This window comes from Strix aluco, chromosome 7 (genome assembly GCF_031877795.1).
Source record: "Strix aluco isolate bStrAlu1 chromosome 7, bStrAlu1.hap1, whole genome shotgun sequence".
Taxonomy (NCBI): domain Eukaryota; kingdom Metazoa; phylum Chordata; class Aves; order Strigiformes; family Strigidae; genus Strix; species Strix aluco.
This window is the reverse complement of record NC_133937.1, coordinates 13,091,677-13,116,386: the sequence shown is the minus strand read 5'-3', so window position 1 is coordinate 13,116,386 and position 24,710 is coordinate 13,091,677. Positions and strand designations below refer to the sequence as shown.

Sequence of the window (24,710 nt, the reverse complement as noted above, 5' to 3'; positions counted from 1 at the left end):
TTCTGCGCCTGCGCGGCGGCCGCTCTGCGCCTGCGCGGCGATGGCGGCGGGGCGCGGGGAGGTGGCCGAGGCCTGCGTGGGGCAGGTGGTGCTGCCCGGGGACGTGCTGCTCCTCCCCGCCCACCCCGACGAGGACGGGGAGCGGCTGCGGCTGGGCGCCGGCGCGGCCCCGCGGGGCCGGCTGCTCTGCGGGCCGGGCCTGCGGCGGTGCGGGGCCGGGCTGCTGGTGACCAAGTGCGGCCTGTTGCGGCACCGCCGGGCGGGTGGCGCGGCCGCGGGCGGCGCCTACTGGGTGGACTCGCAGCAGAAGCGGGTAGGGGCGCGCAGGGACCGCGGGCGGGCGGGGGAAGCCGCCGACTTGTCCGCGCCTGCCTGACCCCGTTTGTCCACCGCCACCGTTTGCAGTATGTTCCGGTCAAGGGCGACCACGTCATAGGAATAGTGACGGCCAAGGCGGGGGACGTGTTTAAGCTGGACGTCGGTGGGAGCGAGCAGGCGTCTCTCTCCTACTTGGCCTTTGAAGGCGCCACGAAGAGGAACAGGCCGAATGTGCAGGTTAGTGCTCTCGGTCGTTGGCGGTGACGCTTTAGGGATGTCGTTTGGTGGTGCTTCTGTTACGTTTTAGTAGTTTTTCTTAGTAAAAGCATTTTTACAAGTCGCATGTAAAAGTGCAGGTTTATTTGCAGTGATTTCGCCTTGGCCCTCCTCGGAGGCTTTTGCACGGTTACGCTGTGGGCTTCCTGAGGTTTCCGAAGAGAACGTGTAACTCGGTGTGGTTTGGTATCTGTCAGACGGCAGGCTTTCCCATTCCTCACCCTTTAACTTTCCCATAATACTGCCAGCAGAAGATGTAGTTCATGAGTAGTGTGCATCCAAGGGCGCACTCTGAAGTTAAGGTTTTAAACAAGCTTTTACACCATCTGGTAGAAAAGGATTTTTTTTAATAATGCTGTTATGAACAGTTGCGTGGCACGTGCATGCCACACCTTCTGCATTCAACTGAAATACCATCACCAGAACGTAAAAATGGACTGTAAAGAAAAACAATAGATTAGTGTAACTTTTCTGGTGGTTGCTCTGATAAATGATTACAAGAACAGGTTACTTAGACTTTTAATACCTTTAAAGTCTGAAGAGGAATTCAGGTTTGGTATACCTTTAAAGTCTGAAGAGGAATTCAGGTTTGGTATTTTAAAAAAAAGAGGAATACTCCATGAAGTGAAATTCTGTACTTTTTTTATATCTTTCAAATTCTAGTAATGATAGAAGATAATTGTTCCTATAGGATGTTGCCTTTAGTAAAAGAAGAAAAAATGAAATTCCCTATTATACCAGTCTATTTTTCTATCACCAGTATTTTGTGGCTTCATGAGAGGATCTTTATCGTATGCGTATTTATATGATCTTCTCTATTACTTTTGCTTTTTGATGTTCTTTGTTCAGGTGGGAGATCTTGTTTATGGTCAGTTCCTTGTAGCAAATAAAGATATGGAACCAGAGATGGTCTGTATAGACAGCAGTGGAAGATCAAGTGGAATGGGAATAATTGGACAAGATGGCTTCCTCTTTAAAGTTTCCTTAGGTCTAATAAGAAAGTAAGTACTAAGAAAAGTAAGTAGTCATTCTAACATGTAACATAGTGGGTAGGATTCGCACAACTATTTCCTCTGAGCAGTGTAGACAATTTGGTATTCAGAATGTGTAATTCTTTTAGTGCATTTATATCAGTATTACTGACTAGAGTATGGGCCTAGAAGGAGCATTTATTTTCCCCCTAAGAGATGTAGATGCTCTTCAATATGGTGTTGTGTGACCTGTTTAAAAAAAGTGATGTGGTTGCCACAGAATTATGGAAAATAAAACTAGTGACCTGGGGAAATCAAGCATTCAAGTTAGGGTTTCGGTACTACCTTGGAGTTTAAAAATTGGAAATGCTTGCTGTCCTTTTTCTGTTTAATGGAATAGTGGGGGATGTACATTTGACTGACAGCTGATGAAAGGGGTTTTTCCACATCAATACACATAATTTTCTGGCTTCCAAAGAAAAATAAATTGCATTGAAATAAGCATACAGATAATGAATTTGTGGGATTTTCATTTTAAAGTGACAAACTTTAGAGTTATGCTGATGTAAATACAAGATCTTTGTGTCTATAAAAGAATACCAGAATATATGGATAAATGAGAGTGAAGGTTTGTTGTTGCTTTTGGGTGGGGGCTTTTTGTTTGGTTTTGTTGTTCTTTGGAAGAGCAATCTGGTGATGCAGAGCAACTATTTCATACCTGGGTTTTTTAAGTGATGATTTGTCTGGCTTACATATCCCATCGGAATTCAGCGTGAACCGATACAAATATTTTTGCAGCCGTTCTGCTTCCTTTCCAAATTTTGCCTGTGTGTAAGTAAAGAAAGAACAGTATATTACAGGTAAACTGCTAAATCCTGATATGTTTGTTTCTTCTTCAGTAAAGCCTGTTGAAGCTTGATTTGATCCTAGATTTATTACAATATTCCTGACACTTTTATTTTTTGGTATGCTGTCACCTAATAAAAATATTCATTTACTGCTGTTAATACTGTCTCCTGAAGGAAAAGGGAAGTCGTGTTTTGAAAGATGCATCTTTAACTCTGGCATCAAATTTATTAATAGCAGTGCTTTAAAAATGCCACTTGTCAAACGGTGTAGTTTTAGAATTTATTAAATTATTGAATTGTTATAAAAATACCAATTAACTTTAAATTTGTCAGGTATTACTTCTGAATCTAATTAGAAAACAACCAGCTAAATTCACAAGTGCTTTGTTTTTTTAGGTGCGTATATTGTATATGAGAGGAGAATTAAAAATCTCATACTGTATTGCTTTTTTGGATGCATATGCGACTTGATCATCTTACCTTTTTGGTGTTGCTTTAATAGCTCCTGTAACACCAGTACTGTGGTTTAGTTATTGATTGATAATGTGGTGTCTGTCAAATGTGAGCAGTTCTTCCTCTGACTTCTTTTAATCTTGTTTACAGACTCTTGGCTCCCAAATGTGAAATAATCCAGGAATTGTCACAATTGTACCCGTTTGAGCTGGTGCTGGGAATGAATGGAAGAATATGGGTAAAAGCAAAAACAGTTCAACAGACTTTAATTATAGTAAATATTTTGGAAGCCTGTGAGTATATGACTGCAGAACAGAGAAAACAAGCACTTGCCAGATTGTCAGGGAATTGATAAGAGAAAACCTTGAGGATTTGTTTGGGATGACTGTAGGGTGTTTTGGTTATTTTTGTATTCAGGTTTCTATTAAAAGCCATTTTTTAAATGAAGTACTAGACTTTTGTTGTTGTTATTCAGTTCCCTTCTTTATCCACTCAGCTTGTTTTTGTCATCTTTAGGATCTTATACTTGCTTTTGTGGTTACGAAACCCTGTTTATGAATTTTCTGACTGATCTGGAGAGTCTTTAAAAGCTACCATTAGCTGTGAGTTTTGAGGCATAACTAAATCTTCTTTAAGAAAACTGGTCCATTTGTAAACTGCATATATTTCCTCTTTTAGTCATTACTAGTATTAGAGCTTCAGACATTACATGTTTACTTGGGGTAGTGGAAAGTATCCTGCATGTCATTCATTCTGGTCAGGTGCTCTACTTACACAGTGACAAGAAGTGATGATTTAATATTTTACAAAATTTTGGAATAGAAACACAGGTGGAGAATACCAGAAAATAATTATAGGGTGTAGCATAAAATAATCATAGGGTAGTTAAGGCAAGATCAGCTAAGACCCAACGTATGGTCACAATAACCCTACCACTTTCCCTAAAAGATAACCTGGCTAGTAGTAATAAGGAAATGGTGATTAGGACATAACTTGAATATGAACATTCAGGAAGCTTGATGGCTCACTGGATGTAAAAATACACTTAACAGCAGTGCTATTTGAAGTCACTTGTAACTTTCGTAAGTGCTTTCTAGCTAGCAATTAGGTAAACACCACTGCAGCAATAGCCACCTATTTCTCAATTTTAGACATTTTAGATTTATTTTCTTTAGTTACAGCATGAAGATTCTCTATAGCTTTGCTTCATGTTTAACAGAATCAGCATTTCTGAAAAATGCTATATTAGGCTTCACTATGTAGTAGTTCATCACGTGCATGTAGAGGCAATGCTGTCCTAGGAAGGATAAGCTGTCAGTCTGTTTCAGTATGTGAATAGTTTGCTACTGTTCTTTTGAGAGAGAACCCTGGAGTAATAGAAGGGGAATTACTGATGCCTGCTTCCTGTGGGAGAAAAGTGGAAACAAAATTCTTCCTATTTCATCCAAAGTTCAGCCTGTGGTACTTGATTATATGGTTTTCTTTGGCATCTCTCTTGTTTGGAAATGGCTTCAATTCAGAGCCACTCCTCTGAGTCATCTGTAATAAGCTTATCTAGGGCTTCCCCTAATTTGGTAAAAACACAACTCTTAATGGTTTCCATGTGAGTCTCATGGCTACAATTCAGAATTCTTTCAGGGTTTCACTGTCCTCCCTATTTAGCATTTAGGGTATTGCTCATCTGGCTTTGTAAAACTTTAGTCATATTTTTTCACCTGTCTTCTCCCAGCTGAAGTGACTTTCATTCACATCCCGTAAATCTTTTAGCCCTATAATCTATCTCTTACTACATATGAAAAGCTGTAATTTAATAATGGCTTCACTAACTCTGCTTTTCTCCAGTGTTTTTTTAACTTTAGCTAACCAGAGCCCATGCAGGTTGTCTGCTACTAGAACAATAGCTGGCATAAGCAGAAGAGCACTTGCCAAATCATCTCGGGGTGCTAACTTTGTTTTCTGTGAATGTTCTTGGATCATAATAGTAAAACCACAGGAATGGGGAATGACATGGATCATTTCCTGAAGAGTTGTGGCTTGAAATGCAATTACCACTCCCCTTTATACCTGTCTAAGCAACCTCCCTTCCCTCCCAGAAGGCTGAGGTTTAAGCCTAAACTGCAAGATACATGAAAAATCCCTACTTTAAAAATGCTGTTTTGGTAGTGCAGCATAGCAAATGGTGACCTTTAAAGTTTTAAACATCATTAGTGCCCTGTTTCACACCACCCATTATTCTGTCCCACTGTCAACTCCTTATGACCCAAATATAACCTTAGTTAAATCAAGAACATTAAAATTATGCTTGTTTTTAATTTAGCAAAATGGTGTATCCACAAAGTAGTTGAGTTTTACCGTCTAGGCAATCATTTTAAGAATGTGCTCAGCGTAAGCTTGACAATTTATACAGTGGCAAAAATGACAGTGGATGTGAGCAAAATGGGTGTGGGGAAAAATGCCTGAAAGCAAATACATTTAAACACATTACTAAAGAAGGCAGTATTGGTGTGTTGGGCTTTTTTTTACTTTGAGAAAAGAAAAACTATATTCCTTAAACCGATACTGGCTTTGACAAGCTTTATCTAATGAACAAAGTATTCAGGCAATATCTATATGATGTTTTTGTGAACTTTCAGTTCTGGCTCAGATGACTAAATTGGGGTCACCAGAAAGAGTGGTTCTAGGAAAAAATACTGATTGTGAGTCATGTATTCTGCTAGAAATGTTACAGGAAGCCCTTCACATTCCCGTTAAAGGCACATAAACATATATATTTCAGGCAATGGAACTTGCAGAAATGATGCTGTGGACTTGAAACGTACCTTGCTTAGAATGTCTTTCTGTTGCATTTATCTGCATGATGTATGCTCCTGTCAGTTTAAGTAATTAGTTACTCATTTCAGATACTCGGTGATTGTACGCTGGGTGCTTTGTTACTTTGCTTTTCTTTCATATTGTTGTGATGAAAATTAAGAAGTAAATGTTGTAGATGTCAACATGGACACAGTCCATATCCCCAGAGATGAGCACAGCCCCTTATAAAGAAAGTTCACAAAGAATTAAATGGAAACCATTGAAAATATGAAATACATAGTTTCTGGCTCTTCCTAGGTTGATGTGTTGTATAAAGACCAAGAACAAATGCTCACAGAAAGTACAGATATGCAGTGTTGAAATTAAGTGTGATAGTAAAACATTTGTATTTTGCTCTAGCAGAAGACAGGCAAATAATTCAGTGTAATAGGATTAAGAGCTTAACTCTAAGGCTATGGTTAAAATGTGGCTGTAGCTCTGCTAGGTTAGAAATTTACTGTGCCCAATTAGTCATTACCACCTTACCACCAGAAGTTGCAACTAAGGTTTGCTGGCCTGTGTATTTGATTCCTAGACAAGTTCTGTCAAAATGACCCAAATTGGTATCAACGCCTTTAATAGCGGGGTTATATTATTTTTTCTAACCTGGAAGTTCTTTTAGCAGAAGAAGTTATGGAATTTTTCTCTCAGATTTTAAATATTAAGAGCAGCTCATCTACTACTGGAGAAGCTCAGATGCATTAGAGAAAGTCTAGTTTTCTTCCTTAGTGCTTGAACAAATAATTCCGAGTAACAACTAAATCAACCAGTAAATCAACAGGTTATTTTAAACCTTACGAATTGGTCACCTCCAAGCTTTACAGACATATTAAAAAATACACCAGTTTTTTCTAGCTACATACAACTAATTTGGTGAGATACATTATTTGACTGAATATAGAAACTAGCTGTCTTAAGGACAATGTAGGACGCCTTATTTAGTTGCATTAGTAACACAAACAGCCTTGTCCTTACTAATGACTTGTATAGATTGTGAGATGTGTAACTATTACTGAAGTCTATATTAAGGAATTAAACATGCCAGTTTTGCCCCAACAACTTGAAAGAGAAGTAGCCTAGAAACATGTTGTGTGCCTGGGTTTTAATAGAAGCTATGTAGTAATTGTGGGCGGTTAACCAGGAACGCTGCAGAACGACTGTTTTCCTCTGATGTCCTGATCTCAACAAAGTGCAGTGCTGTCTTTTTGGTGCTATCAATATGGGTATTTTGGGATGTTCAAGAGCCCGTTTTTGCTTATAGAGCCTGAAGCGTGATCACTGTTCTAGTGGCTTGAATAGTCGTTAAAAATAATGCTTTTCACTAGGCCTCAGTGTCCTACCTAGCATGAGAAAAACTAAAAAATTGGAATAGAATAACAGTATAGGTAGCACTGCAGTAAATGGGACAAAGAAAAATTATAGGCCATGGACATTGAATTTTGCTTTAATTGCACTTAGGTGACGTAAAGATATTAAAGACTGAAGGACAGACAGAAGGACTAATGACCTCATCCGCTCTTTCCAAGGCTTTGGTTATCTATTGCATTCTTGTAAATGGTAGGCTTTTCTGTGATTCAGTGTTTATTAGGCCATTGCCAAAAGAGATTTGTACAAGCATCTGTATACCCAATAAAAAGACTTACTAATTCTTTGTTCCTGCTCTTGTCCAGATGGAGGCTGTTGCACCAATCTCTTCTTGGTGTTCCACTGTGAACTTCTCATGTGGATGAAACTGATTTCAAAAGACCTGTAGGTCCTTTGGTTTCTTCTATGACTACTGCACCCTGATCTTACTTAAGATAAACCTAAGATCCTGTGTCCAGGCTGGCTGTAGACAGACTGGTGCTTTTACTTCCTGAGAATCAGGGTGAGGTTGAAAACACCACCACATGAGTACATACCACCGTACAGCCTCCAAACAAGAGGTGGATTTTGCCTGGTCTAGTTGAAACCTATGCCAGTCTGCATATGTGTGGATATGCCTTTAGAAGCACATGGGTGAAAAGTTCAAGCTGTATTTTTGTATATCTGCATCCAATCTTACTTGCCCAATATCAAAAATCTTAATTAGTCTGGAAATCCTTCTACAGACATAGGGCCTAGATCCTGTCTTAGCCCACCACTGTTTCTTCGTTGCTTTTGAGATCTCCTGTTTCCTGATAGAAAAGACAGTTTGTTTAATATAAGCCATTTGTCTAACAACGCCCTTGGTCTAAAGCTGATCTATAGAAGCGTGATCCAACAAGAAATAGAAATAATTAACTTCAGAAATAACACACAGCTTTGTCATTCTGTGCGTGAATTGAAAGTTTCGTAATGCTAGATCATGTTTTAGCATAGATACTGATACAGTGCATGCTGGATGACTTATGCACAGGCATGCTAAGGAAATTTAATTAACTGATGTACAAGCAGTTTGCAGACTGATACTCTTCATTCAGTTTAACTGCTGTAAAACTAAATTATGAAAGCAGGAAGAGAAGGGCTCAATGTGCTTTTTAAGAGCACTATTCAAAACCTGAGAACTAGAAGATTAAGTGTTGGTGCCTGTTGCTCTGTGAAATGTTCCTTTCATGTGTGTTAGGGACTTCATTATTCTCTTTAACAGGAAAAAATATGTGAATAACATCTGAATAGTGTATGGAAAAGCCAAACTATTATAGATCAGTCATAATGTGATTTTCTCAAGAGGGAAAAACAGAAACCTAAAGAAGTCAAATACCCATTCAGCTTTCCCGCCAAAATCTCACTACCTTTCTAAAGCAATGAAAGCAAAGGTAGTCTAAGAAGGAAGTTTAACACGGATAAAGTAGTTGTTGCTGCAACTCCCCTTATGCAATACAGTAGCTTTTCATGGAAAGCAAGCCCTTCTGAAGATGTGGGCAGACGTTAGATTCCAGTATTTTCATGACACCATTTTTCTTTGAGTTCTGCGTCTACTAGTGTGCATGCATTCAAGGGATTTCACTGCTTTGTAAAGTAGGAAGATATTCTTGGATGGAATCCAGATGTGATGGGTCAGACTTTTCTGCATTTTTCCTTTTTACAATAGGGACAAGTGAAGTCAGAATCACTTCTGTGATTAACTGCTTATTGTTCTTGCCTGATGCCTTGTCATGGACTCCTAATCAGAGCAAAGAATAACTAAAAGATGTTTTCATCTTGTAATAGGTGGGGTTTTTTCCCTCTCAGGAATACTGGCTACCTTTGAATTGTGAAGGCCAGCAGCCAGATTTTTAGAGGTGTAATGTGCAGAAGTATTGTTAAGAAAAAAGTTCATTTTTTTGTTTTGTGTGCTTACCATGGCAACAAAAATAATGGAGCTGCAATTCTACTGTTGCCAGTTGTTGACAGCTGGAGCTACAACCATTATAAAATTCAGAAGAAAGGAATGTTGACAGCCTGCAGAAATTACAGTTTTAATTACATGATGATGGCTGACAAAATTTGTCAATCATTTTTTTGTCATAATGCTTTTCTGAAGATTGCTGTGTCACAGTGGCAGACACATATATTCTAATTCTGATTGCATGTCAGAAGCAGTGAGAAAGCCACTTCAGCAAATTATGTTTGGTGTTGACAGAGAACCTTCCCACACTGGTTAAAAAGTAGAGATATTAATTTGGTTTCATATATTTCCAAGAAAGCAAGCAGGCCCCAAACCTTACAGTCTTTCCAGATTCCCCAGCTTTTTCAGGTAGTCTAGTAATGCTGTGAAATTTCTTCATGTTGTTTTTTAATTGGTGGTTAAGACCTGAGTGACTTTAGTCCTTTTTCTAATCCATTTGATTTCTAAAAGCATGTGTATAGCTAAAGCATAGCTATCACAATTCCGGGCAAAAAGACCCAAAATCTTTTCCGTGCAACTGCCTGAGACTGTGCCATTCTGACATGTACCAAGCAACATGATGCAACAGGGCTCTGTCCTGCAGGGCCGCTGTCCCGCAGCGCAGGGCCGCGGTGCTCCCCCGTGGGAGCAGGGCAGCGGGGTCGGGGAGCAGCCGGCCTCGGGGAAGCGGTGGGGCTGGTGCCCGAAGGGGTGGGCTGGGGTGCCCAGGCAGGCTTCCAGGCGATGTTTCCTGGTGCATCCCAGTACACGCAGTGTGTTGCCTCCAGTTTGAGCCGTGCTAGATCAGAACCGTGACACTGCTGTTGCTTCTGATTAGCAGAGACCTTGTTTTGTGGTGAGAGTCCTCAAAAAAACAAGCTCAGCGCTAAACAGAAACTGCAAATAAGGGGTAAACATAGCAGGTCTAACCAGAGTGGCTGGTGACTCCCAGTTAAGAGAAAGATAAGAAAAGGCCATTTGGTCTAGGTAAGTTTGGGACATGCTGACAATCAGTGGCTCTCGGCCGTTTGGAATGTAGACTCTCTGGTACGACCAAAGAGGTTACTAGTTCGTTCTCCTGAGCTGCTGTTGTGTTACCGACCAGACTGTGCTGTTATTGCTGCTACTCTTTTTTGTTTGATTTTTTGGTATTTTAAGTGTCAGGTTACCAGGAGGCCTCAGGAGATAGTCCCAAGGCAGTGAAGGTGAGTCCTCTCGAGTTTCTGGCTGGAGCGGCGCCTAATGACCGCAAGCAACCGAAGAGTGCGTTTGTTAAACGATGTTGTGACACGTTATTGGCTGGCTTATCCCAGCAAGTATATTCTTGAATGTAATATATATGTTTTAAGTGCCCCATTAATCAGACTACTTGAAGGATAACCTCATTACGTTCTCGGGCTTGAGTCATTATGTTGGGGTTGTTTTTGCCTTAAATATACCTAAGCACCGTATCTTAGAATGCATCTCGTTTCTTTCTTTGCTTAGCCAGAAGCTAAAAAAATCCTGCTGAGGGGAGGACGGGTCCCGGGGGGCACAGGCGGTTGCTATTCCTTCCAGCCCCTACGGGCGGGGATCCCCCCCTCAGCGCGGCAGCTCCGCGGACCCCCGTGCAGGCAGGGCGCGGAGCTCCCGGCCTGCGCACGGCGCCCCCGGGGCGCGCTGCCTGCGCTGGGGGCGGGGCCGACGCGCCGCCCGCACGTGCCCTGCGGCGGCCGCGGGGCCGGGAGCGGCGGCGCGTGGCGGGGCAGCAGGGTGAGTGCGGGGGCGCGGAGCGGCGCGAGGGGGGCGCGGGAACCGCCGCTGCGGCGGGGGCCGGGATGTCCCGCAGCGCCTGCGCCGCCTCCCCGGCTCGGCCCGGCCCGGCCCGGCCCGGCCGGCGGCCGGCCCTCCTCCCCACCGCCGCTCGCCTTGCGCGCCCCAGGCGCAGTGCGGGGCGGAGGCGGCAGCGGTTGCCGGCGGGAGCAGAGAGGGGCCGGGGTGGCTGCGCGAGAAGCGGCACCACCGCGGGCAGCGCAGCGCAGCCGTGAGGAGCGCTGCGGGGTGAGACCCCTCCCGCCCCCGCTGAAGGGCCGTGGTGGTGGTGGCCTTTGGCCTGCTGCGGTCGCCATCGGCGCTCTGCTGCTGCCCCCGGCCTTGGCAGGCCTGTAGTTCTGCGTACGCCTGTCCTCGTGGTTTAGTATTTTCATTGATCCCTGCTCGCTTGTGTAACAGCCTGGGTGTGAGCAGGCACGGCAAGATCGATAGAAGACAGAGGCGGCCTGCTTCGTTTCTCGTGGCCTTGCTGGTGCGCTGGTTTGCTCGCGGGCACGATCGCACTATTCGAACTGAAGAAACTCACTGAATGCATCCTCAGGCTGCCTGAAGCACCAGTTGGCGTCCTCCCAGCCTTCTCTTGTAGAGCCACGGCCACGATTTCCCCATCAGCCCTGGTTCATAGCGGGCAGTGGAAGGGGTAAACTAGGTTGTGGGGAAGTTAGTCTCAGTAGATGCGCCCAGCTGAGAACAATGCTTTACAGCTTCATTTATGCATGGAACCCCCCTGCTCTGTGGGTTGGGGTTGAAATGTATCTTGATTATCTTGTATTTTTGCTTTTAGTAACAAATAACTTTGCTGTTACAAATTGTGTACTGTGAGGAACGTGAGAGTTATACAAGCAAGGCCTAAGAATCAAAAAAGGTGGAAAAATAATTCTTAATTTAACCTTAAATCTGCAGGAGTTCTGGCTGGGTTGGAACAGGAGGGGACCACTTGCTGCCTAGCAGGTTGCTGTGGTTTTGGTGAACACTGATTTGCATTAGCAGGGGGTCTGTTGGTATTCCCCTTTTTCCCCCACCTCTGCAGGCTGCCACAGCATGCAGCTTTTCTGCAGTGGCAGCAGACCCAGCAGAGAGTTCAGCCTGTATTATCTTCTCTTAAGTACTTTTTGCAGTTCTTTACTCCAGGTACTTCCCCCCATCTCCGTGGTATCACCATATTGCTGATTGAGCAGAGATTTGAATTTTCCCATAGATGGTATCTAGCTGCCTGTCCCCTCTGAATACATGTAAAGAATTGGAAGATTTCCAAAGTGGTGTGCCAGGGCTCTTTGCTCTCCCTCGCTCAAAACAAAAGGATTGTTGAGATGTTGGGTTTCTTTAAAACAGTCTCCGAATGGGGGAGATTATTTGGTCTAATAACTAAATTCCTTTCAAAGGAAGGAGTATGATTTGCTTGCTTGACACAGCAACTTTCTCTTCAGCTAAAGCCAAGCGCAGTGTTGTACTGAATTCAGTAATAAAACATGCGCAGACTGGGAAGAAGTCTAAAAAGATGTCTTATTCTTGACACAAAGAATGGTTTGTTAACAGGATCTTTACAATGGCAAAAAGAAAAATCCCTCGTGTTGCGAAAATTACTAGCATTCATGCCATCAGAAATGTTAGGAGGCTTCTTTGTGCATTGATTTTGGCATTTAAAGAACAATTTAGGTTGGAAGGGGCCTCTGAAATTTCTCCAGTCAAATCCCCACTTAATGGAGGGCTAATTTTGAAGGTCACTCAGGATGCTGTATTTTGTAATCCTTAATGGTACTTAAAAGCTCATGAAATCTTGATGAGCATATTACCAGGTTATTGTGAATTGTAAATTTTCTTTATAGGAGTTAGATTACAAAGATATTTGTAATCATATGACTCATTTTCTGGGGGAATGTCTCATAAAAAATAATCAGCTCAACTTGTTTGGAATATGCAAGTTGTGACAAAGCTCTGAAAGATTTTTAGGCTCAGTATGGAATGTTGTGGGGAGTGGGAGAGAAGGGAAGAATAAGCAATGGTCAAAGCTATTTTAGACTAGGGTATATGTGCTAGTGCACTCCAGCTGGTGAGAGTGCCCACCAAGTGTTTCCACTTTCGCTCAGGTGTCTTCTTATGAAAAGTATGCAAGTAAATCTTGTGTGTACCCTGAGTTTTATTGACAACTTGAAAACACAGACTTTCCAGGGGTTTTTGACACAGCTGCAGTGGGGCCTGTTTATACTGCTAAAATAAATGTTTAAGCATAGCTATCCTCTTAATGGCAATTTTTTCTCCAGTTGTGGGTGGGAGGGAAATGAGACATCTTGAAAACCATGTTTTAACTGGTCTTGACGCAAAGTGAAGACCCATGAGCTGGCACTTACAGCAGGGTTAAGACTAAGCCTATTTAAATTCAGGTTAGATGAGTACTGACAGCCCATAAATTAACTCACTTTAATTAACCTTGGAGATCTCTTGTGGTCACCTCAAAAACACACAAAAAGATGTTTTTACTTTGGCCTCTGCTTTCTGTAAAGAGAAGTGCTCATTCCCTTCTAAGGGTTTTTGCAGAGTTGAGAGCTTGCAGATCTGACAGTTCCAGAGAAGATGATGCTCTGTAGCGAAGGCATGTTGCCACTAAAGCAAGTAACCAAGCTTAGAAACACTGGATTAATTCACCAGTACAGCCTCTGTATTGAAACTTTTTTCTAACATTGTGCATTGTGATGGCTTTTTCATTGTTTTCAGGGTTGTTTGTATTGTTTTGGCATGCATTGTGGGGGCGGAGGGTGTTAGAATAGGCTGAAACAGGGAAAATATTACTTGTAAAAATGCACAGTTCTACAGAAAAGCACAGTTTAGCATGCAGATCTTAAAGTTTAGTGCTGGTGTGCACAGCTTCAGAAAAGCTTTCTGTAAATCCTGTTCCCTGTACCCACCCACCCCATAAAGACGGTAACTGTGTGTTCAGTTTAAAAAGAAAAAAAAAAAAAAGTTGAATGATTAAGATACCTTTAAAACAATCTTGCCGTGGATTGGACAGCTGTTCTTTCGTAACTGCTGCAGGGTGACTGTGGCACGTATTGCTCAAAGACGCTGAGAGCCAGGTCCTGGCCACAAGGCAAAAGCTCCAGAGCTGGACTCCTGCCTAGTCCTGCCCACTCGCCACCCGTGGCAGTGCAGTTTGCCGTCCCTGCTGCTTGCGTTCACATTCAGGGGGAGCTGGTGGTTGCTGATGCTGGTGCAGGCTGCATGGGTTCTGGTGAGTGCGTGTTAAAAAGGCTTACAGGATGCTCTGTTGTACCTTCTCCTCGTGGGCTATGGCTTACAGGATGCTTTGTTGTATCTTCTTATTGTGGATTGTCATTTGATGTTTAAAAACTCATGGAGTTTGATCATAAGACAGTAGCGTTGGTATTTTAAGGTGGGGTGGAGGGTTATGAAGTTATTTCGGTCTTCAGATTTCCTTAATAAACAGCAGCTAAACAGAAATGAAGCTCCTAGTTGCAAATACTCAGCTGTTTTCCATCTAGCCTCTTCACTTGGGGTTCAATGACATAGATGTGACAGGGCTCAGCCTGTCTTGTTAGCAAATGTTTTAATAATCTTGGCTGCTGTTTCCCATATGTATTTTTCAAAGTGGCTCACTGTGGTGTTTGCTTTGCAGGGAAGGAATTTCAGTATCACCATTTATTCTGTGTCCCTATTCATTTAAATAGCAGAAAATTCCCATATTTGAATAGGGTTTTTTTGTCACTGAGTGGAGACCAAAGAGTCTGACTAAAGAGGTGTGTTGACTAAGCTTAATGATGTATCAGCTGCAACTGAGTGGAAGCTGGTTTTTAGCAATGCTAATAATGCTAACAATGATAATAATGCTGATAAAAATTAAAAGCTATGTGAGAAGTACTCATTAATCAGTTGCCACAAATTTGGAAATGTTTTTGTACGCAAATGACACGCGCAAGGGCTTAATACTTGGTTCTTACCTCCCCTCTCCTCTTGTAACTAAGAATTAAGAGAAAGACAGTTCTTGACCAGGCAAGATTCAAGTCCGAAGGGTGGTTGGATAATCAAACTCCAGGAGGGAGCAGGGCTGTAGCCTTTTGGGTATGCCACAGAGATTTTAAGTCTTGACACAAGGATTTTGCTGCATTATAGCAATACATTTTGAGTTACATTTTGGTAATTCTGAAGGCTGGGGTCAGGATGGTCTCTGATATGAGTCAGGCAGATACCAAAAAATTGTCATTACAATATGACTTTATGTTTGAAAAAAGTATGTAGAGAAGGCAGATATGGTCAAGGAAGGTTCCCCTTGGTTAGAAATAAGTGGTGAAATGGGGTAAAATCTGTTCTCTTATCTGCGTTATGTTTATGTAAACTGGCCTTGTTTCCTGCTTGGGGTCATGGATTACTCACGTTTCTAGATATTAAGATACTGTCTTCCTTGGAACCAAGTATTCTGTTAAAGGAACAAAGCGATCTTTTTTTCCAAACTGTTTTCCAGCTATTTCTGCAGGTAGGCAGTTGGTTGTATTTGTTTGTCAGTAGTATTCTGGAGCTAGTTTTAATGTTGGAAAGGGATTTTCTGCCAGAAGATTCTGGGCACAAAAGCAAGGAGCTACTCTAGTTCTTACTTTCTGAATTCTGGCAACAGCTAGCTGTGGGGATAAAGATTATGTGTGTGTCTCGTTTATTGCCAGTCACAGTTCAAAACAGTAATATTTTCCTATATTTATGAGGGGTAAAAAAAAGTCTCCCATACAAAAGTATGTACAGATGGCAATATTTACTAAAACAATCTTACTGGGGAATAGGGTTTTGCTGATGACTCTGGAAAAAAAATGATTCTCTGTATTGTGTAATACTAAAGTTGGGTGACTTTAAATCTACAGCCCTTTGTAACACATAACTGTTGTGATGTACAGTGACTTTATATACTGCCAAAACTGCAATGATTCTTGTACTAGTTATTGCTCAGAGCTGGATCTTGAATTTTGTTGATGAGGCAGGGCTAAGTGTGCTTTCCTGCATCCCCATAACTGATACTGCCTCACTGGAAGGTGGCTGTCAGCCCTTTCCAGGCTTGTGAAACATGTGCAGAGTCAGGATTGGGCTGTGGGGAGTTTGTGGATGGATGTTGGTTAAATAAAATTGCTACAGAATTAGAGTCACTGGTAACAACAAGCAGTGTTTGTACTTGTAAGACTTGAGCACGCATATGTAATTGCTTTCATTGCAATGTTATCAGTTCTAACTGATGGGTGTGAGTTTAAGTTGTTTGTTCCTGATGTCATTTCTGCTTTAGCCAGAGTGGAAATCGGTTAGCATATAGAAGGTGCTGTACAGGGCATGTTTGTAATGTCGGATCACTGTGTCTAATAAAATGGTTGCACGTCTGCATATTTCTGTCTGCAGGCATAGCTGATGAGCTCTAATTTTGGTTTGGTGCCTGCTTTGGTTCTAGTGTGGAACTGTAAGGAACAGGAAAGGTTACCAGTTATGGTGAATTAGATATAGGGGTTTTTTAAGTCTTTTGTGGTATATTTGTAAAGTTTACTGTTTCAGATAGATTAGTGCGGAAAAAAAATACATTTAATCTACAAATGCTTCTGTTTTGAAAGAAACCACTGGTTTACTGTAATAATTTAAGTTACTGGCTGACATAAAGGTCATCTTGTTAGAGGCTCTTTATTACACACATATATTTCAGTCATCTTTCTCCCCACTGCATCTGAGCACTTTAATCATGAATGTTTTTGTCAGTTGGGTATCAGGAAAAGGTAAGAATATCTTGTAGTTTTGATGTGGGTCAGGTGCAGAACTGGAATGTAATCTAGGTCATCTAAACCCCAGTTCAGTACATTAATAAATATGCAGATCATCTCCAGTCAAATGAAAAATATCCATGTGAGCTTTTAGTTGTTTTAATCCAGTTCCTTCTTGTCTGGCATCATTGATGTCCAGCGTTAGAGCTGCTTTCTTCTTTCTCTTTCCAGAAATGTCCTTCCTGCCTGACTTTGGGACCTTTACCATGGGCATGTGGACTGTTGGTCTTGGAGCCATTGGTGCAGCTGTGACAGGGATCGTCCTTGCTAACACTGACTTATTTTTGTCCAAGCCTGAAAAGGCTACGTTGGAGTTTTTAGAGGAGATAGAGCTAAAAACTTTGGGATCAGGTAAGATTCTGGATGTTTCAGCCCACATTCTTCTGTATTTGGGCTTTTATAAGAACCTTTGTAAGACCAGGGTTGGAAGAGTTTTTCTTAGTCTTTCCTAGTTACAACACGTAATTGGGTGTCCTTGATAGCCAATGATTCTGATGAAGGAAAAGCAATCAAAACTGATATTTCTGGATGAAACATGACACACTTCCAAAAATCAATAAAGCAATAATACCCTGTTATGCCTGTAGAATTTTTTTCTGATAGAACTGTATCTGAATGGGGAATTCTCTGCAGTGTTTTGGGTTGGTCCTTAAAGCATTAATCATTATAAACAAGAATGACTGATATTATTGTTAATGTTGTTTCTCCTGTATAAACAGAACAAAGAACATTCAAAGCAGGTGAACTATGGAAGAAGAATGGTGCAGTGATCATGGCTGTGCGAAGACCTGGATGATTTTTGTGCAGAGAGGTATTTGCTGGGCTTGGGGATTAATTAGGAAGAGTTGAGCTCTATTTGCATAGATTCGCTTTAAATAAAGGGAGGGGGTGGGTAGGACAGTCATCAGATACATCTGAAGTATCTGAAAGGTCTTGTTTCCTAGCCCAAACTGGTCACCAGCTAACAACATAGTTTTCTTTGCAACTGGTTTGTATAGTCTAGGTCCTGAGCATTTTCCTTCTGAAGGCGATGGTTACATGATTTTTACATCTGCCAGGGACCTAGCCCGTGGTAATTAGAAAGGGAGATTACACAAAATCCAGTTGGTAATGAGTCTTACAACCTAGTTGTATTCCATATGTCCAAAATGAATCTCTGTGAGCCAGGTAGTCTCTGGGCAAAGACTGGACTGGCAGAAAGCCATCAGAGAAAGCTCATCGGCAAAAAAGAGATGTGCATAAAGGGGAGTCCCTCGCTGTTCTGGATGCTGAATGTGAGGCAGGAAGGTAAGGAGTCTGAAGACAAGGAGTTGCTGTTCCATAACAAGGTGGGTTGGGAAACAAAATTTGATCCTTAAGGTGGCGCTAGGCTGATTGGATGGAGGTGGGAGTAGACACTTAAAATATGATTCGAATGTACCATGTGCCTGGGAACAGCCATAACTTGCACCTTGGCCATTATTTTTCTCCTAGCTATGGGGAAAAATAGCTATTATGTTGTTACTCACTATATAACATGGAGTAATTAATATTGCAACCACTTAATTAAGAGATTGCTCCCATCAGTTGTAACTCCTTAAGTATGTGTAGAATTTATGGAAGGTTAGGAATTAAAGTACTTTGCTCTCTGAACAGGTGTAGCGTAGGCAGGTCGACAATGTGCTACATGCCTGACTCTGTGCCTTTCGCATACAGTCAGACAGGAATTCATTAATGATTTTTATTTTTTTTCTAATGCTGACTTCCTAAGTAGAAATAAAGAGCCCAATTCAAAGAAATGTGTTTTTTTTCTTTCAGGAAGAAATTGAGGAGAAAGAAATTTAATTTTCTAATTCTTATTTTTGGTTTAAAACTTCATTTTTTTAACAGAGGCAGACACACTACTGATCAGCTAATTAGGGCAAAGAATTGTTTTATATTTTAACTATGAAAATGTTTGAAAAAGCTTTAAAATTGTCTAAACTGAAGTTATTTTTGATAATTGTATACTCAAAGCATTTTTGTGAGTTGACTCTTGCCTTTCTCCCAAGAATAGTTCAGTTGCCCATTTTTTTTGTCCATTAACGTTTCTCCATAGTATGAAAGCTCCTTCTTTCCCCACTGACTCTTAGCTGGTGGAATGGTTCAATACAGGTGATTTGCCGTATCTGTTAACCTGCAGGCAGTAGGGGTTTGTTTTTTTGTTGGGGTTTTTTTTTTGCAAGAGACAAAATACACCTGGTTCTCACTATCGTAGACCTTGGAAAGGATGCTGGACTTTGTCCTTGTTGACAGCACCAAGAAGGAATATATACTTCCCTGGACACAGTGCTGGCATTGAAAAGTGGCCATTCTACCTCACAGATCACTAACCTGATATCAGTGGTGGGGACATGCTGCCATTATCCACTGCAAAGGATGTCACAGATCCTACTAGCATGATACCGTTGGATTCTTGAGAATTGAGGCCTGTAGAGTTAAGAAATATGGAATCTTTCATCTTTATCATCTGCATCCTAAATCATCAGATTCTTTTTTTGTTAGTTAAGATAGACTACGCTTAACAGGACTGCACTTCTCATAGTCTGGATCCAGCCATGTGTCCAGTGCTCCAGTCATTGTGAAAGTGCCATGGGCCTGCTCAATATTGTAGGTTTCAACTCAAGCAGTCTGAAGTAGCAGAAGAGCCATAGTTGAACTATTAGAGGGACAAACTGAAATGGGAATTGTTCTTTTGGGTTGTCCCTGCCTTAGTGAAGAGAGGAAGTATTCTGCTAGGGTGTGCCTGTCTGCTTTTTACAAAAGCAAGAAAACATTTTCACAGACTAGATGAAATGGTCACAGCCCCATGGTTAGGCTGTACAGCTGTTATGTGATATAATTTTCCCCCCAAAATAGACTGCTTTGCTTTCCCTTATTATATAATTTTTAAATAGCAGTAAAGAAAACCAGATCAGATATAGTCCCAAGATGCTGCTTGAAGCATAATCTCTCAAGAATTTTAAAACTTAACAGTGCTCTTACATCATTCCTGCTCTCTCCCCTCCCAAAAGCCAAGCAAGGAGACACAAAATAAACCCCACCAAACTGCTGAAGTGCCTTTCTTCAAAAGGCTAATCAAAGTTTGATGGTATCGCTGTCTCTCCAGAGACAGTGATTTCTGGCTTTACAGAGCACCCCACTGCACTAGCCTGGAACGTCAGTTCTAAGACATGTTAGGTACACAAATCTTTTTTTCTTTTGTTTGCTGGCTATGAGAGCTTTGAACTGTATTAAAAATCCCAGGTAAAATTGTTATCAACCCCCATTTTAGGAAGATCATAAGGCACTTTGTTGAGGGAAAACAGAAAATAATTACCAGATCTTTAAGAACAGAAAAGAGGGGAAAGATCTAACAAGCGTAAGCTATGATCCTTTAACTGTCACCACTCACTACTCAGTGTTTGCTTGTGGTGCTGATTCATCCTTTTTCATTTCCTCTGAAAGAGCAGTGAACTGGAAAGCTGCTCTTACCCTTTCACCTACTGATGTTTTTTCTCTAATGTCTTTTCTCCTGTCTGTTCACCCTGTCTATCTGCTACTTGATACTCGGTAAATTCTAGCTGACCTGCAAGCCTCTGGGTTCAGCCATTTCAGTTAGGTGGCTTAGGGTGTTCATGTAAACTGTGTCCATTTCTTAAAGCGTGGAGTTCTTTGTGGGAGCTTTGTCCTGCAAAAATGACCTTTCTCCATTGGAGATGAGAAGAAACGTATTTTCAATGTGCACTCTGATCTGTTGAAAACCTCAGAGATCTTTGTACAAACTGTGGGAGCTGGGATTCCTTCAGCAGAACAAAAAACTCAGCAGATGAGTGGTGACACCTTACACTCTTACACACCAGAAAAAGCAGTATTACTTCTGGGATACTGAAGGTGTATGAAGAAATTCCCTGATTAGTTTCACTGGGGGATCTAGGAAGGAGAGTTCATCTTCATTCCATTACTTACTCTGGACTTCTATAGCCTGCTCCTTCACAGAGCCCTGAAAATACTTTGCAGAAGGGCTGCTGATGATGTATTTCTACTTGGAAAAAAGGATTGGAAATTCTGGTCTGGGGAAGTTAAGTGAAGTGCAGGCAGTATCTTTTCACTGTTCTGTAAACACTATAAAAGATAGTTGAAGCCTAGAACAGGCAAGGTTTATCTACAGCTTTGAGTTAAAAATATGTTTTCTCCAGGACTTTAATATTTTATCCAATAAATGCTAAAAAAAATTCCTTCCTCCATGCTTAATGAAGAACATTTTATTAAATCTAATAAAGACCTGCCTAGGAGTAGAACTAGCTTAAATGTCTGATTTACAGGTCTGTTTCTGTTTTGCGCCTCAAGCTCGAATTTATGTATGTTTCTGACAATCTTGAAATTCAAGGTGAAGCTTTCCAACCTCCATTTACTGCCTGAAATGTTTGGGTTTTTTTTTCCTTTCTTAGGAGGCTTCTGAGCTCTCCTCTCTGCAGCCTCAGCTGTCCAAGCTGGGTGTCCCTCTCTATGCTGTTGTGAAAGAGAAGATAGGGACTGAAGTGGAGGATTTTCAACATTATTTTAAAGGAGAAATCTTTCTGGATGAAAAGGTATACTGAAGTCTGTGTTCTCGTTTTGTTTAAAAACAAACTTATGAATGTTGTCTTTGAAGAGCTTGTATAAATAATATAGATAGAATGTGGCCTGAATGAAAAAGGATTTAGTAGCACTGTAGTTTTAAGAAGTTAATTAGCTTTGCTTTTCTATATATATATATACTGCTCAGCTTACAAACTGCTCTGTAGCTGTGCACTGATAACATGCTGTTGCAGGATTATTTCTCCTGTCCCTTTTAACAGGTAAACAATATGGCCTATTAATATTTGTTCCTTTCTTCCACTGGCTGTGTGACTTGCTGATGTTTATGATGTATGAATCAAGGTTTGAAGGTGACAGACGTAATTAATTCACGATGTACAGGTCAAATTGCAGCCATGTGGCTTGTCCCAGTATACTGGCACATGCTATATTGCCAATCTCATGTCCTACAAAACCATGGCCCTGCTTACTCCTTAACCCAGAAGACACATTTAGAAATCATTTGGCTTCTGAAGGAAAAAGAAAATGTAATACTCAAAATCAACTAGAAGATACCTTAATTTTCCACCCCCGCTCTGCCTGTGTGAAAGCATCAGGTTTGTTTAAAAAAACAAACCAAAACAAAACCAGATGGCTGATAAAGTTTTAGAACTTGGCACCACTGTTATCTCTCTACCAGCATTTTTATTGTCATACTTAAATATCTTTTTTTCTTATTTTTGATGACAAAGCACCCTTGTTGTCAGCAATGGGGATGTAGATGTACATGGGGCTTAAATACCTGTGGATCAGCTTAAAATCCACATGAATGGTGACAGTACCACTAGTTGGCTGTGTGGAGGTAAGTGGTCAGGTAGTGCATTAAAGAAGTTAGTTCAGGTGCAGTTTCTTTCTAGTGCTGCCTGGTTAGCTTTTGTGTGTTTCCACCTTTCTTGGGTACGGGGTTGGCTGGTTTCCTGAATTTCGTTTGGGAGGAAAAGTCCTTTCCAGTTTGTTTGCTGAGATATTTTCTCTTGCCCTGCAGAAAGGCTTCTATGGTCCACGCAGACGAAAAATGATGATGTCAGGCTTCTTCCGCTTTGGAGTCTGGCAAAATTTCTTCCGTGCTTGGAAAAATGGATATAGTGGTAACCTGGAAGGAGAAGGATTCACCCTGGGAGGAGTATATGTGATTGGGGCAGGAAGACAGGTACTGCAGGCCATCTAGGAGGCTTTTATGTCTCCTGTGAGACTAAAAGTTTCTTTTCTGGAATTGTTCAGTTCCTAGTCAGTTGATCTCCCGTGGGGAGACTAGTGTATGAATTTCTCTCTTGTGTCTTTAACTAGGGCATTCTACTGGAGCATCGTGAGAAGGAATTTGGAGACAAAGTCAGCCTTCCATCTGTCCTTGAAGCTGCTGAGAAGATAAAACCACAAGCTTCATAAGCAGAAAAATAGTTGCACATGTTTCTGAACACAGCTTGAAATGTAGAATGCATCTGTTTTTTGAACGTGCAGTTTAATTGCTTCTTAACTATTTAGTGATCAATGCAGAGGAAAGATTCTCTACTTGGACATAGAAAATGATGAAAATCCTCCTGGAACTTTTTTTGTTGCTTTGCAGCCTTTCAGGTGGTCAGGATTTCAACTGCTCTTTTGTGTCTGACTGTATTAATGAAAGGCTGGGTCTAAAATCTGACCTAACCTAGATGTTTTCAGTCAGAGACAGTCAGTTGAAAACTTGTCTACCTAGGGTAGCAAAGCTCTGCTAAGGCTGGAGTAATGGAGTATCAGCTGAGGTTGAAGGATAATAAAACTTATATGAATTAAATGCCTTCACTTTTTGCTTTTTTGTTAACATGTAAACATGTGTTTCTAGAAGACCAAATCCTCTCAGTCTAGATTATTCTGAGATTCTGCTTTCAAGACATGCCACTATGTCTGCCCAATAAGTTTCTTGTTAGTTAAGTACTGGCTGTTTGTGTGATTCCCTACAAGGAAGATTGAAGACATCTAATGTTCACCTTGGAAGATAATTGTGGCATGAGGCAAGTTCCTTCTTGTGTTAAAGATTCTAAAAAATACAGAGAACAATACCAGAGAGAAAATTAAGCAGAATTTCCATCCTGGCTCGAGTTCTGCAGTAGAATGGCTGGGCTGTTACTCCTAAAAATAGATGTAGTGTTGCACAATGTGATCCATGAAAGCCAGTGCCATACATAGCCAAATATATGTACCTAGCCTCAAGTATGAACAGGACAGCATGAATTTTCCAAATGTGCTGATGTTTCAAAGTCTGAACAAAATCTTAATGCTGCACTTAAAGAGGATTATCAAGTGTTGCGTATCCTTCATTGGCTGGTGTATATAAAAGGCTAGGTAACTTTGGAAAACTCTGTGGGCTAGAACATACTAAGCTAGCAGAAGAATTAAAGGGAAGGATTCTTTTGTCCTGGCAGCAGGTCAGTCTGAAGTGTTATTCTGCTTTCTTCTGACCTTAAAATTAATGAAACCTTCATGTGTCGTTGGTACTGAGGGCAGGGATACTTTGCACCTCTGAAACTTTGGTAATACACCTGTTTTTGCTCTGTGTGCCAGTGCCTATCCGTCTGTACTGTTGACCCATGTGGAAAAAAAATGGTCATAGCTGATGCTGACTGTATGAAACCTAAATGCCAAAACCTGACTTCACAAACACTTGAGGCCTGACTTTGGTCTGTGTTAAATCAGTTATGCAGGCTTTAGAATTGCATCATTATGAATGAAATCCTGACTTTTTTTTTTAATATTTATGTCCGGGCAGAACAAATTTTAACTAAAAGTATGTGCTCTTCAGAGCCTGTTGTGCGCAGTTCCCTGAAACAACACTAGCAGTGAGGATTTTGTGTGATTCATAGGTTCACCAAGGTGTTTGATTTGAAAACTAAATGAAAATTTGACTCATGTATTCTACTGTCAACTGAAATTTGTGTTTGAATGTTTTGGGGGATGGAGGAAGGAACCTCCTGAAGTTTGGAGAGTAGAGCAGAAAAGTCTACAGCAAATTGATGCCATGAATCAGACTTTCTCTATAAAGGCTTTCATAGGAGTCATGGACAGGTGCAGAGAACCATATACTGTGCCCATATTCTGAGCTGCCCAAGTAAATATGCCCATAAGATGGTGTCAAAAAGCAGTTGGATGCTCAAAGACCTAAAATGCCTGGAGGTGGGCTCCCCTGAATGGCATCCAGAGCAGCCAGACAGCTGCCAAGAGTTTGCTCCATGAAATGAACTGTGCTTGAGAGCTTTTGGTTCTGGGTTTTACCACTGAAAAAATATACCCCATTGTGAGTGCTGGCCTGACACAAGGCACCTAAAACTCTTCCTCTACAAGCCTGGAAAGTTCAAACTACTGTGTAAGTAGCCACTTGTCTGCAGTAGGCGTATTGTTACTTTGGAGCACAAGTGGTAGAAAACACAAAAGATGCTAAAAGAAATGGGTGTGAACTACTGTTTCTTAC

The 24,710-nt window shown here is 41.3% G+C and overlaps 1 protein-coding gene across 1 annotated transcript; it reads left to right on the top strand.

Annotated features, from left to right (window-relative positions):
- The first annotated feature begins 34 nt into the window (after positions 1 to 34).
- Positions 35 to 23,039, top strand: PRXL2A (peroxiredoxin like 2A). Its single transcript, XM_074830496.1, has 10 exons — positions 35 to 313; positions 406 to 555; positions 1,444 to 1,595; positions 3,017 to 3,104; positions 13,887 to 14,082; positions 16,823 to 17,002; positions 17,371 to 17,462; positions 21,100 to 21,240; positions 22,254 to 22,418; positions 22,556 to 23,039. The coding sequence occupies exons 1-10, from the start codon at positions 41 to 43 to the stop codon at positions 22,652 to 22,654; spliced, it is 1,536 nt and encodes a 511-aa protein (XP_074686597.1). The 5' UTR covers positions 35 to 40; the 3' UTR covers positions 22,655 to 23,039.
- Positions 23,040 to 24,710: the final 1,671 nt, after the last annotated feature.